A 17,769-nucleotide genomic window follows, 5' to 3' on the forward strand; every position below is an offset into this window, starting at 1 on the left:
GGAGCTAACAAGTTACAATGCATATAAGTCATTCAAAAAGTTCTCTAGGCAATTGTCCTTTTTTTCTTCCAACTAGAAATTGATTCACTCTTTTGCTCTAATGCTAATTGTTCATAAAATAAGAAAATTCTGTACATTACCACCGCCGTATGAGGTTACCATGTCCCCTTTATCCGTCCTTTACTATTAGATACTATACTGCTTCAGTGGATTGCATCCACGTGGAGGTCACTTCGCTTGTCACGTACAACCATTTTCTGCACTCTGCTCGTCTGACTGCCCGTCTCTCTGGAGGAACCTTCCATTGTCTCATTCCGGTAGCACTTCTACCGATGGCCCGAGTTGGTGGATATCGTCATCTCGCATACAGCTTGCCCAATGCTCGCCAGTTAGCAATGGGGAGAAACTTGCTGTCCGATGTCGTAGAATTCCCTTCCGCTGGTCAGCATCATTGGTTCGAATGAAAACAGGATCAGATAAAAAACGGGGCTCGAAACCCGTGCGAACCCACATTTATTATCCCTTGTTGTGCCCTCCGTTCATTGCAGAAGTTTTCTCACGGCGCCTTATTGGCCCTTAAATTGTTTAGTCACAACTCTTGTCCTCAAGAGCACTCTTTTCAGGGAACGCAAGTTCAATTCGCTTTCCACGAATGCCTTCACTTTGGGCATTACACTTATCTTGGGTAACTCACACGCAACCTTTGGACTTTTGTTTGCATTGACATACATTTTGCATAGAGTATTTTTTCTTACTAGTGTTTTCGAACAACAATATTTCTATCTAGACAGACAAATTCCTCCTTTTTTTTTTTTTTTTTTTTTTTTTTTTTTTTTTTTTTTGTACTTCACTTTAAGGTACCGTATATTTCCGCGTATAATGTGATCCATGTATAATGCGAACTAGAAATTTCATTTGAAAACTAGCCCTAAAAATGCCATGTCCACGTATAATGTTAATCTGTTAATCTTGTTCCATAACATCATAAATAATATAATACGAATTAACGAAAGAAATATTTATTTTAAAACAAAATGTCAAAATCCTTTAAATCCTTCTTCATCTTTTTAGTCATCAAACATTTCATTTATAAATTCATCTGTAGGCATTGCATCATCAGTGTAGCAGTTGTCGTCATCATCATTATGCTCTCCATTTTGTTGTGCGTCATCCTCGCTTTCATATATGACATCATGTTCAGATTCATCCATTGAATTACTTATTCCACATTTAAGAAATGAGCGTTGAATCATTTCAGATGGTATCGAATCCCATGCTTCTTTAACCCAGCTGGTTAAACTAGGGTGATCTCATTCTTCTGAAAATTCCCACCCCTTGTCATCTTCACCAAACCAGATGACATCCATTCTCACCATTTTTCATGTAAGTGATCTTTAAACGCCTTATTCAAGCTGACATCAAGGGGCTGCAAAACGGAAGTTAGACCACCCGGTATGATAGGTCTGTATGTAGCTCACTCTTTGCTTGCCTCCATTAAATGCACCTTGAACATATCCCAGACTAGCATGCTTTGTTGATGTAACAAGCTACCTGAATGTATGTTCCCAGCCACAATTGTACACCTTCTTCATCCATCCAACCTTTCTGATTGGCATGAACAATGACACCTGGTGGAAATTTCATATGCTTCGGAATTTTCTTCCTTTTAAATATCACTGTCGGCTTTAATTTGGTTCCGTCTGTCATGCATGCTAGAACAATGGTAAAATGCGTTGTTTTTATGAGGACACTCTTTTCACCAACTGAGTTTACTGTTCGATTCCCAGGCATATCAAAGTATTAAATTTATTTTTTCAAAGTTAAGTATCAAAGTTATTTTTTAATGGCATACTATTTCCGTCTACACTATGTTCCAAATTTACTGCTAAATGTATGTTGTCTGCTAATTACATACATTTTGATGATAATATCTTGTGCTTCTTTTGCAATTGTTTTCTTTACTTTTTTTTTTACTTTTAAAATATTTTCCCCTCCTTCATCATGAGTAAACGAATTAGTGAGCAAAAAAGTGGAGGTGTGAGAAGGATTCAAAAAGTAATCTCATTGAAAGAAAAACTTGAAATAATAAAGAAAAATGAACAAGGCGAATCCAGAGCAAAGATAGGACAAGAACACAAAAATGGGTGAATCAACTATATGAGCAATTTTAAGCAAAGCTGCTGAATACAAAGAAAATGGTAAGGCTGCTTTAAGTTCATCATGCATGCACTCAAAATCAAAGTTTTATAATGATTGAATTAGAGAGAGACTTCTTTCTACATGGATCGAAGATTGTAACCAAAAACAGATCCCGCTAAGCACTGGCCTTATTAAATCAAAAGCATTAAATCTCTTTGCAACTTTGAAAGAAAGGATTATCAGTGATGGAAAAGAAGAATTCCACCCTAGTGCTGGGTGGTTTGAACGCTTCAAAAAGAAATAGCCTACATAATGTTCTAATCACAGGTGAAGCTGCAAGTGCAGATAAGGAGGCGGCTGCAAATTATCCAGAGATTTTGAAAAAATTGTGGAGAGGGAGCTATTGTCACCAACAAATATTTAATGTCAATGAAACAAGCCTTGTTGGAAGTGAATACCTTCCAAGACTTTTCTGGTAAAATCAGAGAAATCTCAGCTTAGTTATAAAGTCACAAAGTTGAATGAAATTACTGCTAGCAATATGTGAGCCATTTGGAAACACATTCTTCCACATTGTGCAAATAATTTTACAGGCTTTTCAAATGAATCTAAATTAAATAAATCTCATTCTGAGAATTGAGTGATTCTGACCTGCTGAATTTAGATGTGCAGCGGGAAGATGTTGAAGAATATGAGGAAATTTTAATCACTGACAAGCCCAAAGAGGTTTCACAGAAACAGATTGAAAATATATTTCATACAATCGAAGTTTTTAAGCAGCAATGCTTAGAGGCCGGTCGTGATGAAGAGAAAAGCAGTGAAATTTGCAGAAGTAGTAGAAGAGGCAATAGGGCCATACTGTCAGTTGTATGAAAAAAAAAGAAACAGAATGCCCACCAAACTATGTTAGCTCTATTCTTTGTTAAGTAGAATAATAAATTTATATCCTGAATCCTGAATATGTTTTTTTATTGTCTTTCAGCTTCATCGTTTTCCTTTAACTAGGCCCTGAGACACACCTAATTCTTTTATATAAAATAAAATAAAAATAAAAAAAAAAGAGGCAAAACAGAAATTGGATGAATGAATTATACTTTTTCCCATAGGTTATTATATTCGATTAGTGCATTTTTGATTAATGCACCTGTTTTAAAGAACGCATTAGGTGCATTAATTGAGGTATTGTTGTACTATCATATTATCCTGTTCATACTTTGAGCAGCATGATGTGACACATATCACTGATATGATGATGATGGAGCTAGTAGTTGAGTTGAAGTTTAAACAATGAATCAGACACTGGAGACAATAGATATGAGAGCTCCAAAGAAAATTAGGGGAATGAACAGATGGTATTGTTGGCTTCTAGTAGTCATATTAAAATTCTTAATATGCTGATGCTAAAAAACAGCTTGATATTATTAGCATTCAAAAATATGTAAGCAGAACTAATCTGTGATCTTTTGACCACTTGAACAAAATGGGAGAGGAAAAGTTAGCAGATCACATGCTTAATGCTGGAACGAGGAGAAGATCTCGAGCGGTTTTCTCAACGTGGGGCAATTAGAAAATGATGTTGCATTTGTCACCTCATCACTGATATACTCAAAACACTCACCATTGTCTGTGAGGGGGGGGGACATCAAAATCTTTGAGGCGTTGAGGTGGGGCATGATCCAAAAAACGTTGGGAATTACTGATCTAGAGGAAGACCTTTATTAGCATTTCCCAGACTTTACTTAGTAGTTAAAGGCTAGTTTTAGTATAACCTTTTGGTGTTCATCATGTATCCATATATATATATATATGAGGGTAGTCTGAAAAGTTCTCGGCCTAACAATGAAAATACGAATTTATAATTTCAAAATTATTTTTATTTTTCAACATAATCTCCCCTAAGACTAATACATTTATTCCAGTGATGCCCCAGAGCCATTATCTTGTCCCAGTTGTGGTTCTCAGTAAGATCTGCAAAATACCCCTCAACAGCTGCAATCACCTCTTGATTCGAAGAAAAATGCTGACCAGCGTGGAAGAGTTTTAGTTTTGGGAAGAGGTAGAAGTCAGGGAGGGGGGGTCAAATCTGAGGACTAGTGTGGATGTTCCAACAATTCATGGTGCAGATCCCTTAATTTTATCATTGCCAAAACACCTTTGTTGGCAGGTGCATTTTCCTGATGAAAGATGATTTTTTTCTTCTGCAAACCGGGTCTTTGCTCACAAATTTTCTCATCTAGTCTTGTTAAAAGATCAGAATAATATTCCCTGTTATTGTTTTACCCTTTTCAAGATAATTCATAAACAAAATGCCTTTAGCATCCCAAAACACTGATGCCATGACCTTTCCTGCTGATAGAACCGACTTTGTCTTTTTTGGCGCTTAACAACCGGCTTCTGTCCACTGTTTTGACTGCTGTTTGGATTCTGGTGTGTAATGGTGAATCCAAGTCTCATCCATAGTAAAAAATCGATGCACTAAATCATTTTTATTCTTGTTAAAACACTCCAAGCACTGTTCAGAGATTTTCATGCGAGTGCGTTTTTGATCTGCTGTGAACAAGTGTGACACCCATCTTGCTCAAAGCTTTTTCATATGCAATTCTTCATGCAAAATATATCCTACACATTCTTTTGAAATGCCTATAGTCTCAGCAATTTCATGCATTTTGACTCGCCTGTCATCCAATACCATATCATGATCAATGATTTCTGGTGTTGTTATACTTTTTGGATGTTCTTCCTGTGGATCATCTTTAAGGCTGTAAGGCCACATTTAAACTCGGTAGCCCATTTCTTAATTGTAGAAAATGAAGGAAAAGTGTGCCCATAAACTTTTATGAACTTCAAATGAATTTCTTTTGCCATTAAACCTTCTTTTACAAAGAATTTTATAACTGCACGATACTCAATTTTATCCATTTCAAGGTATCCCTTGAAATGGATAAAATGGATACTGACAACACTTTTGCTTCAGACAGCTGTATAAAACAAACTACTTCATAGAATGACTTTCAATTTCACATGGATGCTTATGACAGATGCACCAACTTAGAAAAAAAAAATCGTGCCAATAGTGTTGCCATCTATGTCGAGGCCGAGAATTCAGATCACCCTCGTGTGTACACACACACATATGAGGTCTGACACACAAAAAAAAAAAAAATGAGACCATTCCTGTATCTCTTTTTATTTAACAAATTGAGAAAATCTACTACGATCTCCTTCAATATAGATCTCCTTCTGAGTTGACACACAGCTGCATACGATGCTGCTAATATTCAAAGCAATTCTGCAGATCGTTTTCTGAAAGGCTGTTGAGGATTTTTGTTGTTTTTGCTTTCACATCTACCAGCAAAGAGTGGGTTCTTTTGAGCACCGACCTGATCTTTGTGAAGAGGTAGAAGTTGCAAGGAGCCAGGTCTGGTGAATTGGGTGGGCGATCATACACAGTGATATTGTGATTAGCTAAAAAACAGACAAAGTGTTGTGGGCTGGCGCATTGTCTCTTGATGCAAAATCCAACCACAATTCTGGTTGCTGGGAACTGACTCTGCCATTACAATACCCTGGATAACGAAGAAAACAATCAACATGGCCTTGAACTTCAAATGACTCATGCTTCTTTTCAGGTCTTGAAGATGTTGCTGACCTCCACTGCATTGATTGTCGCTTGGTTTCCAGATCATACGTAAATATCCAAGTTTCATCACAAGTAATTGCCGAATTCAACAAATCTAATCTGATTCATCTTTAATGTATTGCAAAAGGTTCAAACATAGTTCCTTGGGAGGTTCTTTTATTTCATCTGACAACATTTTTGGAACTTCTTGCATGTTCAATTCTTCCATTAAAATGTGTTGAACATTTTAACTTTCCCTGTCCAAATGAACTTTCTTGGTGACAGCTCGAAGAAATGCACGAGACATGCACTCTTCACCGTAATCCTTAGTCAATAATTTAAAGTTTCCGTTGCAGATTTCTTCAGTTTCACAGAAACGATGTTAACTCACTGTTCACTCTTGCACTGCAATATTTTCGACCAAGGGTAAGAAAGCGTCTATATTTGAACACGTGTCCACTTGTACTGAGTAAAGCGATGGAGTTGAGCCTTGTCTCATGGTGACATGTTAGAACATGCTCTATAACCATCTCTTTGTCTCTCCTCTCCCATTCTTTGTTCCCAAGCTATAGGGTTAGTCTCATTATTTTTGTGTCGGACCTATATATATATATATCATCTCATCTCATCTTACTTTTCCCTCTTTTACCTTGTGGTCTCGAGGGTTTATTAATCATCGGACCTCAAGCCATTCACAGGATAAGGTGGTCAGCCCTATGCCCCGGTGTATCCTTTGTCCATAGTGTTGAGTTCTCAAGGCTGGTTTGGCTGCTTTGCGGGATGAAAAACCCCAGGATAAACTGGGGAAAAAACCCTATTATCCATGTCTAAGACCAGCTAACTTGGCTGTGACTGTGGAAGATCCTACAGCTCCTCACGTCTCCAACAGGAATCGAACCTAGGATATTCCTTCCCCAGGCATATGATTGCGAAGTGCACAGCCACTAGGCTAACTGTGGGGCTAGTATGGCAAACCCTATATATATTATTAGATATATGAAGAGCCAAAGGCTTCAATTCGGTGACATATGACTTGTTTAAGTTAAGGGATATTACATCCCATATCGTTTCTTAGCCGAATAAAAAACTCAAAGAGTTTCATGCCGAATACAGTAGAAACTATATAAAGTTCAGCGATTCCAAGTGTAAGCAAATCCCTGGATACTGCAGCAACTGACCCTTAAGGTAGTGCAAGCTGAGGCAACCCATGTCAAAGGTGGAGCAAGCTCCGATCACTATTCTTGATATTTACCCATAATGTGAACCCTATATATATATATATATTAAAGATTAAAGATACCACGCAATTTTAAACCTGGTTTTACTCCATTTCCCAAGTAAGCAAACAGACTAAAAGTCAAGTTTGCGCCTGCAATTGATGCAAGTCTAACTGATCCCACGGGTAGTGCAGGATCAGGGCAACTCGTGGCAAAGGTGGAACAAGCTCCGATCACTAATCTTAATATTTACCCTTAATGCCAAAACACATCTCCAAGAAGGGGATGTATGATGTTTTGTATTAAAGGCAAGGGGCCACTACCCAGACCGGTTTCGACCTTTATTGAGGTCTCGTCAGTGGGAGCTAGGCTAGAAATACCAAGATTTAGTAATACTGAGCTTGTAAGTATTTCGCCAAAACAAGTTACCATAAGGTGTTTTAACCTTATTAAATAAAAATCTCTGGAGGAGATATAAATGTAGAAAGTATTTTTACCTTGGGTATAAATATGTTAAAGATTAAAGATACCAAGCAATTTTAAACCTGGTTTTACTCCATTTCCCAAGTAAGCAAACAGACTAAAAGTCAAGTTTGCGCCTGCAATTGATGCAAGTCTAACTGATCCCACGGGTAGTGCAGGATCAGGGCAACTCGTGGCAAAGGTGGAACAAGCTCCGATCACTAATCTTAATATTTACCCTTAATGCCAAAACACATCTCCAAGAAGGGGATGTATGATGTTTTGTATTAAAGGCAAGGGGCCACTACCCAGACCGGTTTCGACCTTTATTTAAAAATACTTTCTACATTTATATCTCCTCCAGAGATTTTTATTTAATAAGGTTAAAACACCTTATGGTAACTTGTTTTGGCGAAATACTTACAAGCTCAGTATTACTAAATCTTGGTATTTCTAGCCTAGCTCCCACTGACGAGACCTCAATAAAGGTCGAAACCGGTCTGGGTAGTGGCCCCTTGCCTTTAATACAAAACATCATACATCCCCTTCTTGGAGATGTGTTTTGGCATTAAGGGTAAATATTAAGATTAGTGATCGGAGCTTGTTCCACCTTTGCCACGAGTTGCCCTGATCCTGCACTACCCGTGGGATCAGTTAGACTTGCATCAATTGCAGGCGCAAACTTGACTTTTAGTCTGTTTGCTTACTTGGGAAATGGAGTAAAACCAGGTTTAAAATTGCTTGGTATCTTTAATCTTTAACATATTTATACCCAAGGTAAAAATACTTTCTACATTTATATCTCCTCCAGAGATTTTTATTTAATAAGGTTAAAACACCTTATGGTAACTTGTTTTGGCGAAATACTTACAAGCTCAGTATTACTAAATCTTGGTATTTCTAGCCTAGCTCCCACTGACGAGACCTCAATAAAGGTCGAAACCGGTCTGGGTAGTAGCCCCTTGCCTTTAATACAAAACATCATACATCCCCTTCTTGGAGATGTGTTTTGGCATTAAGGGTAAATATTAAGATTAGTGATCGGAGCTTGTTCCACCTTTGCCACGAGTTGCCCTGATCCTGCACTACCCGTGGGATCAGTTAGACTTGCATCAATTGCAGGCGCAAACTTGACTTTTAGTCTGTTTGCTTACTTGGGAAATGGAGTAAAACCAGGTTTAAAATTGCTTGGTATCTTTAATCTTTAACATATTTATACCCAAGGTAAAAATACTTTCTACATATATATATATATATATATATATATAGGGTTTGCCATATTAAATAAGTACATTTTTAATACCATTAAAAATATCTATTTTTATTGGTATCTGATATTGGTTGGGCATTGACACTTTTCTATTTTTTTATTATTATTATTATTATGTTACACCTCCAAGGTCCCATCGCGGGAGGGCACTCTACTCAACTCTGCTACACACGTTTTCCCTACTACTTAATTCTCCCACTGCACATAACCATCAATGCCATCTACTGCCTATCAATACCAACAGTATTTTTTGTATATAAATTGAATGTGTTCTAATGGCTGATTTACTTGTATGCAGGATGAAAAACCAGAGTTTCTGGGAGGAAAAAACCCTGCTACTCCTATATGAGATCAGCTCACTCACCTTCAATTGAAAAAAATCCATATAAAGATTCCTCTCATCACGACGAGAATCTAGTCGAAGGGTGCAACGCACTGTTGTTCTTTCAATTGAGCTACGGAGGCTGTTAATTATTTATTTATTTATTTTTATTTTATTTTATTATTTTTATAGCTTGATTTGATCTTATTTTTCTCAAGCCCAGTAATTTTTATCTGAGGACTAGTGCCATGCTACTTTACTACACTTTGGGAAGACACTGATCTAGGTGGATTGTCTAGAAAACTACCAGGTCTAACTATAATGTGAGAGCTGGCAATATTGGAGACCTGACCAGTCTGGGTCATTGAGGGAAGCGGGATTGTTGATAGGAAGTTAATAGCAATGAAAACTTAATTGTGTTGGTCATAGTGTCTTCTACATTCACTGAAGGTACATATCAGTAAATGATTATGATAAATCTAATTAATACTGGAATGAGCTGTTCATTCCACCTCATGTCATTTTTGCTATATTGTTGATAGTATATCTCAGTAAGTCAACTGTTCTGAAAGTTAAATGAGATACTTCTCACTATTAGATAAGTGTACCTAATAAACTGACTGCTTGATGTATGTTTGAAGTGCATCAAATTTTATTGGCACTGCCTGTTTATTGCTTTTTAGTATTACTGATGCTATTTTAAATTCGAAAACTTTCATGTATAATTGAAAAACTTCCAGTTAACTTTTAAAACAATTCATTTGCTACTTTCTGCATATTTTATTAAAAGTAATTTGATATTTGATGTTTGCATTTCTAGTTTAGTCCAACAAATGATAAAAGTCTTCCAGGTTCTGTTACCCTGGCAGATCTGAAAAATGAAATAGCTTCAGTAAAATCATTGCTGTTGAGCAGGTATGTGTGTAGATATTATTGGTTAAAATTATTTAATAAATTTATTTTACTTCTTTGTTCAGCTTGTCCATTCTGCCATATTTCTGACTACTCTGGAAAGAAACTTTTCATCATATCCTTTTAATGTATATTCAGGATTTTGACAAGTTCATTAATATTCAACTTTTATTTAATGAGATGATGTGGTTAGCTTATTGTCTGTATTTAGAAAACTTAGGCCCTGTCAGAAATTATTTTCCGAAGAAATTCTATTCTTGGTTTAATCCTTTATCCAAAGGTAAGCAAACAAAGTTTGTGTGTGAAGTATCTTCATGACTGGGCTAGTATATAGAGGCTCATGGCTTCACATTAATTGCCTTAGTATCCCATAATGCAAAGCACTTCCTTTTGGACATGCACAATGGTATGCATTATGAGAAGGGCCACTACCAGACCAGTTTCAACCCTTATTGAAGTACCTCTCCACAAACCGAGTTATCTTGTAGATCACTCTAAATCTACCCTAAAGTATCACTTCTAACCTGAAAAACTCTGGCTGTGGCTCCACTCAGTGACAGGCAAAAACTGCTACTGAATAGAACCTCTCTACTCCCCAGGAAGCAAGCAATTGTAATCAGTGGGTGCCAGATCAGAAGAGATACCAAGGTGGAAGCAATGCAGAAGTCATATATTTTCCGTGTATAAGTAGTGAAAAGGTGCATCACCTTCAAGGCCGCATTTATAATTTTGGAGGCCCTAGATGCAACATCATAATGAGGCCTCAAAAGAACAAGTCTATTTCAGTTAATCAAATTCATGTGCTTTTTTTTAAAATTTTTTTTTTAGTTTATTGAAAATAAAAGTTGACATTTCCATAATAACTCATTTTAATAAACTAAAAATAACACAACATTGGTATACATATATTTGCATTTAAAGAAAAAAATTATATATATATATCAGTTCAAATTTAAAAAGAAAATTAATAATTAAAAGTTTTTTTTGTTTTTTTACATTCGGAAAAGTAGACCCTAACCCATCGTTTATAAATTTGTACATATTTTAATTGAAAAATTTTCTTCCTTTATCATTATTAAAAATTGCTTAACACGTTCGTTGCCAAGCTGAAAATTGGAATTTCGTGTGGTGGCCAAACTCCGCCTCACTTGATATTGATTTCCACGCGATACCGCGTGATCGGCCGAGGGTGAGAACTCGCACCACGCGATATCGCGTGATTGACAACGAACTTGTTAACTTCACAAATAAATTTTTCTGAATCAATATCAGCTCCATAGTCTTGTACTTGTCTTGAGCTATATCTTTCTTCAAAAAAATGCCAAGCATATCTGTCTAAATGGTTTTTTCTCTTTCATTAATTTCCAAAATTAGCTTATCGCAAAGACATTAAAAGTATTAACGATGAAATTTTCTTTCCCATGTAATACGAGTAATCTCATCGTTAGATTGTGAAATTTCGTCACATTTTTTTTCCATTTTTTCACTCTTTCCTTCTCATCTTTAAATTTTGTCTCATCTGTTAATAAATTTGCTTCTTCATTTAAAGCTGCAAAAACTATTATATCTAAAATAAAACTAAAGACTGTGACAAATTATTAGCTAAAGACAAATCCATATCGGGATCTTGTAGAGATTTACTAGTCATTTGTTCGTTGTAAAATTTTGTCCCACACAACTGTTAAAATTGCTGTTTCTGAATTGTCAAAATGATCAGCCAATGATGAGCTCTAATTTAGAAATAGGTTTTTCATGAGGAGAAATGGATACTTCAAGTAATGCCTCTTTAATTTGTTTATATCCACAGTTTCAAAGCAATGCAGTGTCAGCTCTTGTGGACCACCTCGTTCCACTTAATCTTTTAATTGTTACTTTTTTTTTTTTTTTCTAAATGTTTAAGGAGTATACTCCATCTTCTTGTTGAAGATGAAAAGTAATTATATATGTTTTGAATAAACAAAAATACAGCACTGTTTCTGGACAAGACAAAACTTCATCCGCATTCGACTTTTTATCATGCAATTATCCCCTACGCCATTAATCCCTGAACGGCGATTTTAGAGCCGTTAACTGATTAACTGTGGTGGAAAAGCCTTTGACTTTACCTGTACTGTGGTACTTGGAATTTCCTTTACTGTCCTGCGATATATGATTTTTTCTCCCTGCACAATTATTGTCTTTCCCCAAAAATAAAAACGAATTTCACATGTGCGAAAATAATTAATCCTGAAATGACCAGAGATCAGCCTTTGCAATGAATCTATTTAGTAATAGTAAATTTGCTGCCTTTTATTCTTCAAATCATTGTCACAGAACAAAACATCTTTATGTTCTTTCACTTTACTCACAATATAGATTTTTTTTTCGAAAAATTTCAAATGTTTGTTTCATTTAAAATATTGTCAAATATTTATATTTTTAAAACAACATTTATTGAAATAAATATGACATTTTGCTTTCTTTCTTTGTAAAATACCATTATATGGATCGTAACTTTTTTTTTTTGTGAACAACAAATGATGTTGAACTGCATTACTTGGGGTTTCCGATTGTGAGTCTTTTTAATATCAAAAATTTATATCCAATGGTATTTTATCAGAGAGTCTTCGCCTTTTGTATTTTGCTTACAGATTTTTTTTTTATTAGGATCTGCATTACTATAATATCCAGTGTAACCACTGTAGATATGCTGAAAATATAACATGGACAATATCCTATATGAAATTTATGTCATTTTGAGGATTTTCTACTGCATCTACCTCCCTTCTCCTCTCCTGGAACTCAATTACATAACTACTTTAAATTTCTACTGGTTTGAAAGCTTTCAGACAGTATTCAAAATCTGTTACTTCAGTTTACCGTTATGACAAAAATATAAAATAAAGCAATAATATTGTTGTGCCGTCGAAGCTTCTAATTCTGTACTATTTCTTTGCAATCTGAAATCAGTTGTCCAGTGGTCTGCTGAAATTTCAGGGGTGTTATTTATTCATTTTTTTTAATTTTAAATATTACTACGTCTTCGAAATACTCCATAATAATCCTCTTAGCTGGAGGAAAAGCTAAACTTAGATTACTCTCACTGCTACTGAGAAAGACAAGAGAGAAAGTTTCCCCAGAAATCACACTAAATTGCCTAGCTGTAATGCAGAATACATCAAGAATGTCTTGTTTCATTTTCCATTATTGATTACAGACATTCTAACACAGAAATACTGACATATCTTTTACAGGCTGATACAACGGTTATACCAAAATGATTTCTTAATTTATAGTGATCAGTTTCATTTTTATTATCGAAAAATTATAAATAATTTGATACAATTATCTTGAAAAAAAAAAGATTTGAATTATTTAAAAGAAAAGGTGCATATGTATTACATAATCATTTATGTTTTTTTTTGGGGGGGGGGGGGGGGGGTTATAGACCTATACCTTTCTGCTCTAGTAACAGTCCATAAGCTGATGAAAATTATTGAGAAAGTGAGAAACTCATGTGTCCAGTAGACACACTTTATTTATTTATTTATGCTTATGGCTACATGGAACTGGTAAGCGAAAAGTACAATCACAATTTACAGAAACAAACGATGAAAATCTTAACATATAAAAGTTCATTACATAAAAGGCAAAACCTGCTTTCTAAGTCTTTCCTTTTTTTAAAAAATTAAGCAAAAGTAACGTGTCATAATCAAGCCAGAGACAATTATCATCCTGCTGCAACAAGTATGACAAAGGCTGCATGTTCTCATAACACTCTTCACAACATAAATGTAGCTGTATCCGAGGTTTAATTAGAGAGCAGTTGTGTCTTGTGTGAGAAAACTTGATCCATTAGAGGAGGCCCATTTCATATTGCATCATCATCATCTTCTAACATGAGGAGGAGTTCTGCTGATACTATGATGAGGACTATGAGAGTGACTACGAGAATAACTTTGTGGTGAGGCATGACCGTGATCTTCTGTTTCCTCCATAACCACCACCATACCAACTACAGGTCAGGGTCCAGACTGGAAAGCCAATCCAAGGCCTCATCCGTCACCTTGTGGATGTCCTGTAGGCCAGCACCATGAAATTGGCATCTTGGGCAGTCGTACGCAATATGAGTAATCGTCTGAGCCACGGGAGAACAATCACAATAAGGGTGACCTGACAGTTCCCATTTATGTAGAAGGTAGCCACATCTGCCATGACTAGTTCTGATCCTGTTTATTGATGACCAAATCTTCCTAGGAAGATCAAAACTAGGCTGCGTAGCACAGGGAGATCTTCTACCAAGAAGCCGTTTGTTGGGAGATTGTTGGACCAGTATTCTCTCCATATGTTCAGATATTGATGGCATCGCAGCTGAAGAGAGTTCGTCCATGGACCAGAGAGGCTTTCTAGATTTGAGGCGAAGACTAGGTGGGTTTATGAGAGTCTGGTGTAGGGGCAGGAGTAGGTTGCTCATTGCTTTATTAAATTCCTTAATTGAGGCTTGTCTTCTCCGTATGTGTGGTGGAGCAATGTTAGAACAGGCAGCCAGGAGAGAGGGATGCTTCTCACTGTCCCACTAATTGTGAGCATGGTAGAGTTTAGCTGGGTGTATAATGTTAGTGTGGGTACTTCTTTCCCAGACAGGGGCACAATATTCTACTGCAGAGAATGCGAGGGCTAGTGCAGATGACCTTAGGACTTCTGCACCACAACCCCAGGTGGTTCCAGCAAGCCTTGAAATGATGTTATTTCTGATTTTAATTTTATTGGAGAGGTTGATGACGTGCCTTTTATAGGTTAGGTTTCTGTCCAGGCTCACTGCAAGGTATTTTGGGTTAGGCTCGTGTTCTACCATTTATCCACAGAAAGAAAGGTTGAGTTGTCGATTTGCCTCTGCATTGTACAGGTGAAATGCTGAGGACACTGTTTCTGTTGGATTAGCTTCAAGTACCACTGCTTAAAGTACTCTTCCAGGGTGTTCAGGTGTGTATTCAAGGTTGGTAAAGGAGGTGGATTGATGTAAGATCACTAGGTCATCAGCATACATATGCTTGCTTGATCTAGTATGAGGTAGATCATACACATTAGATGTTAAAAAGTATAGGGGATAACAGAGAGTTCTGAGGAAGACTGTTGTGAAGGAATCTGGGCCTGCTCTTTTTTCTGCCAATGTGGACCCAGATCTTTCTATTGGAGAGAATAGATTCAAAACGTTGGAAAGTTTTTTTACACTTTATAATATTTCCTAGTTTTAGAAGGAGGCCCCTGATCCAGACAGTGTCATAAGCAGGTGTTAGGTCAATGAAAGTGGCTCCAGATTTAATTTTCTTCTGGAAGCCCGCTTCAACTTGAGTTGCCAGGACCTGGTCGCAGCAACTTCTTCCTGACCTGAAGCCAGCTTGTTCAGTCGGGAGTGCTCTTTCGATGAAATTCTTTTAAGGAGAATTCTTTCAACGAGCTCAAAGGTGGTGCAAAGCAAGGAGATAGGTCATAGGTTTTTGACATCATTTGGATCTTTCCCTGGTTTGGGCATGGCAATTATTTTGGCTTCTCGCCACAACTTTGGTAGTTTACCAGTCATGATAATTTCTGAGAAAAGGGCAGCCAGCCATGTTTGGACATGTTGACCAAGATGTTTTAGGAACTCAGGGTGTATACCATCCACTCCTGAAGCTTTGCCATTCTTGATAAGTTTTAAGGCTACCTGTACCTCTTCCCATAATACTGGATGTACAAGTTCAGGAAGCTCGGGACTGTCTTCAGGATTTGTCTGATGAAAGATTGCACAGTAGTTTTCCTGATAGAGCTTGGATGTATCTTGGAGGTTTTCATGAATTATTAGCCATTTGATCAGGAGTTATCTCTGTTGTTTTGTGTGTTGTTGGTTCTGCCCCACTTAATTTTCTCAGGCGTGGCCAGGTTTTCCAGCTAAATGTAGTGAAATCGAGTTCATGGATGGTTGAGATCCATCTTTCCTTTCTGTTTTTAACCAGGGTTGATATGAGCTCCTTAGCAATAATTGGATCTTCAGTTTCCTTATATTTGGCTGGGAGTTCCTCACTTTCTCTACTCCGACATGGGATATATTGTTTTCTGTAGCCTCTAGGGATAGAGGCTTTTGCTGCAGATTTGAGTAGTTCAACAAATCTAGGATAGCAATTGGGAGTGGATGGAATTGTTCTAATGGTTTGCTCGATTTGTTTTTGAAATGCAGTCCAGTTGGACCTGCGGAGATTCCATCTAATGATTGGTGTTCTGCTGATGACTGGGAGTGATGTTCCTATCTCTAATAATGTAGGACGATGTTGACTATTAGAGAATCTGTTAAGGATGGTTCTGGTTGATGGAAGAGGGTGGTCTTCGGAGTCTTTAGTGACTATGCACAGATCTGGGGTGTAGGTTCTGTTCCATCCTGCTTGGCATCATAATTCAAATACAAGTTACATGTATCCATCCAGTTAGCTGGATTATTACCATCCCGGTTGTTAGAGGAATAGCTCCACATGGTGTGATGGGAAATGAAGTCACCAACATAGATAGCAGGGTGAGGAGGAGGTCGGTCCATCTGATCAGGCCAAGATTACGATGGAGGTTTGTAGACATTGTAGATGGTGATATTTTGAACTTTGATACCTATGGAGTATTCTGTATCAGGAACACTTTGGGTCACATCCTTGAGACCAGGCCGGATATAGGTTGCTAGGCCATGCTTGAGGTGGCAGTTATAAGACACAAGAATGAGTCCTAGGATTTTTAGTCTATTGAGGGCTATGTTTAGGGAACATATCTTGAGGTAGTGTTGAGTAGGGGACTGTAACATATTTTTCAAAGTTTACCCTCCACCTAAACAAGCAACGTGATCCTTGTTATTCTAGGCGACGATTGAGCTGGCATGGAACTTTTTATGTCTTGTATTCAACATAATTGTAAGTAGTCCAGGAGGCTTGGAAACCTTTGGACGCCTTGTTTGAGACATTAGCTTCATGTTGCCTGTGATTCATCTCTGGGGATTCTTTTGTCTTAAGCACCAACAATGTACCACAAGGTAACGCTACTGGCAGGGTGGGGGGGCTCAGGAAGGCTGTCTCAATCTCCCCCAGTAGACGCATTAAAAAGTTCCTACAAATAGCTGAATACACACAGAAATTTATTTTATTTTATTATTATGTTTTTCACCTTTCTGATTGTTTTACATTACAGATGTTCAAAACATTTTATTCTAATATTGTAGGGGGGCACGGGAAGGCTGTCTCAACCCCCCTCCCCCAGTAGACGCACTAAAAAGTCCCTACAAATAGCCGAATACACACAGAAATTTATGATTTATACTTATTAGGAAATAATATAAATGTAAAAATAGACAAAATTTGCTAATTTATAATAATCATAATTTAATTTCGGTATCAGAATATTAAAAGTTCTCTAGTACAATTACTTTGGAAAAATAACGAATTCAAACAAAAAGAAAGTGCACATATTTTATCTAGCAGCATTTTGTGTGTGGGGGGAGTGATAATTTTTTTGGGGGGGAGTTAGCCATTAAAGGCAAATTAATTCTGTTATGAAAATTTTAGAAATAAAATTTTATTTTGATGCATGCACCTACACGTTTCTAAAGATAAACTGTATCCGTGTTCTTATCCATAGGGGAAATATCGCTACTTCAAAACTGCCGCATAATATCGAAATTAGCCGAAAATATGTACATAACAGTTGACTTCCTGCCGTGTATTTCGATTTGTAGTGAGTGATTAGTGATTACGTATGATTCTCTATAAAGCAAAATTTAAAAGTGCGAACCTTCGCGCAATCTGTAAACTAACCTTCGAACTAAGATTATGAATAAAAA

At 36.9% G+C, this 17,769-nt stretch overlaps 1 protein-coding gene across 1 annotated transcript in view; it reads left to right on the top strand.

Moving 5' to 3' along the window:
* Positions 1-17,769, top strand: part of Pex14 (peroxisomal biogenesis factor 14) — a 146,074-nt gene that overhangs the window by 107,317 nt on the left and 20,988 nt on the right. Inside the window, exon 7 of the mRNA XM_090407412.1 lies at positions 9,850-9,944. Coding sequence (XP_090263538.1) covers positions 9,850-9,944 — 95 coding nt within the window. The remainder of the gene's footprint in view (positions 1-9,849; positions 9,945-17,769) is intronic.

The sequence above is a fragment of the Typopeltis vanoorti genome, chromosome 2 (genome assembly GCF_054136105.1).
Source record: "Typopeltis vanoorti isolate ZY-2024b chromosome 2, IOZ_Tvanoo_1.0, whole genome shotgun sequence".
Classification (NCBI taxonomy): Eukaryota; Metazoa; Arthropoda; class Arachnida; order Uropygi; family Thelyphonidae; genus Typopeltis; species Typopeltis vanoorti.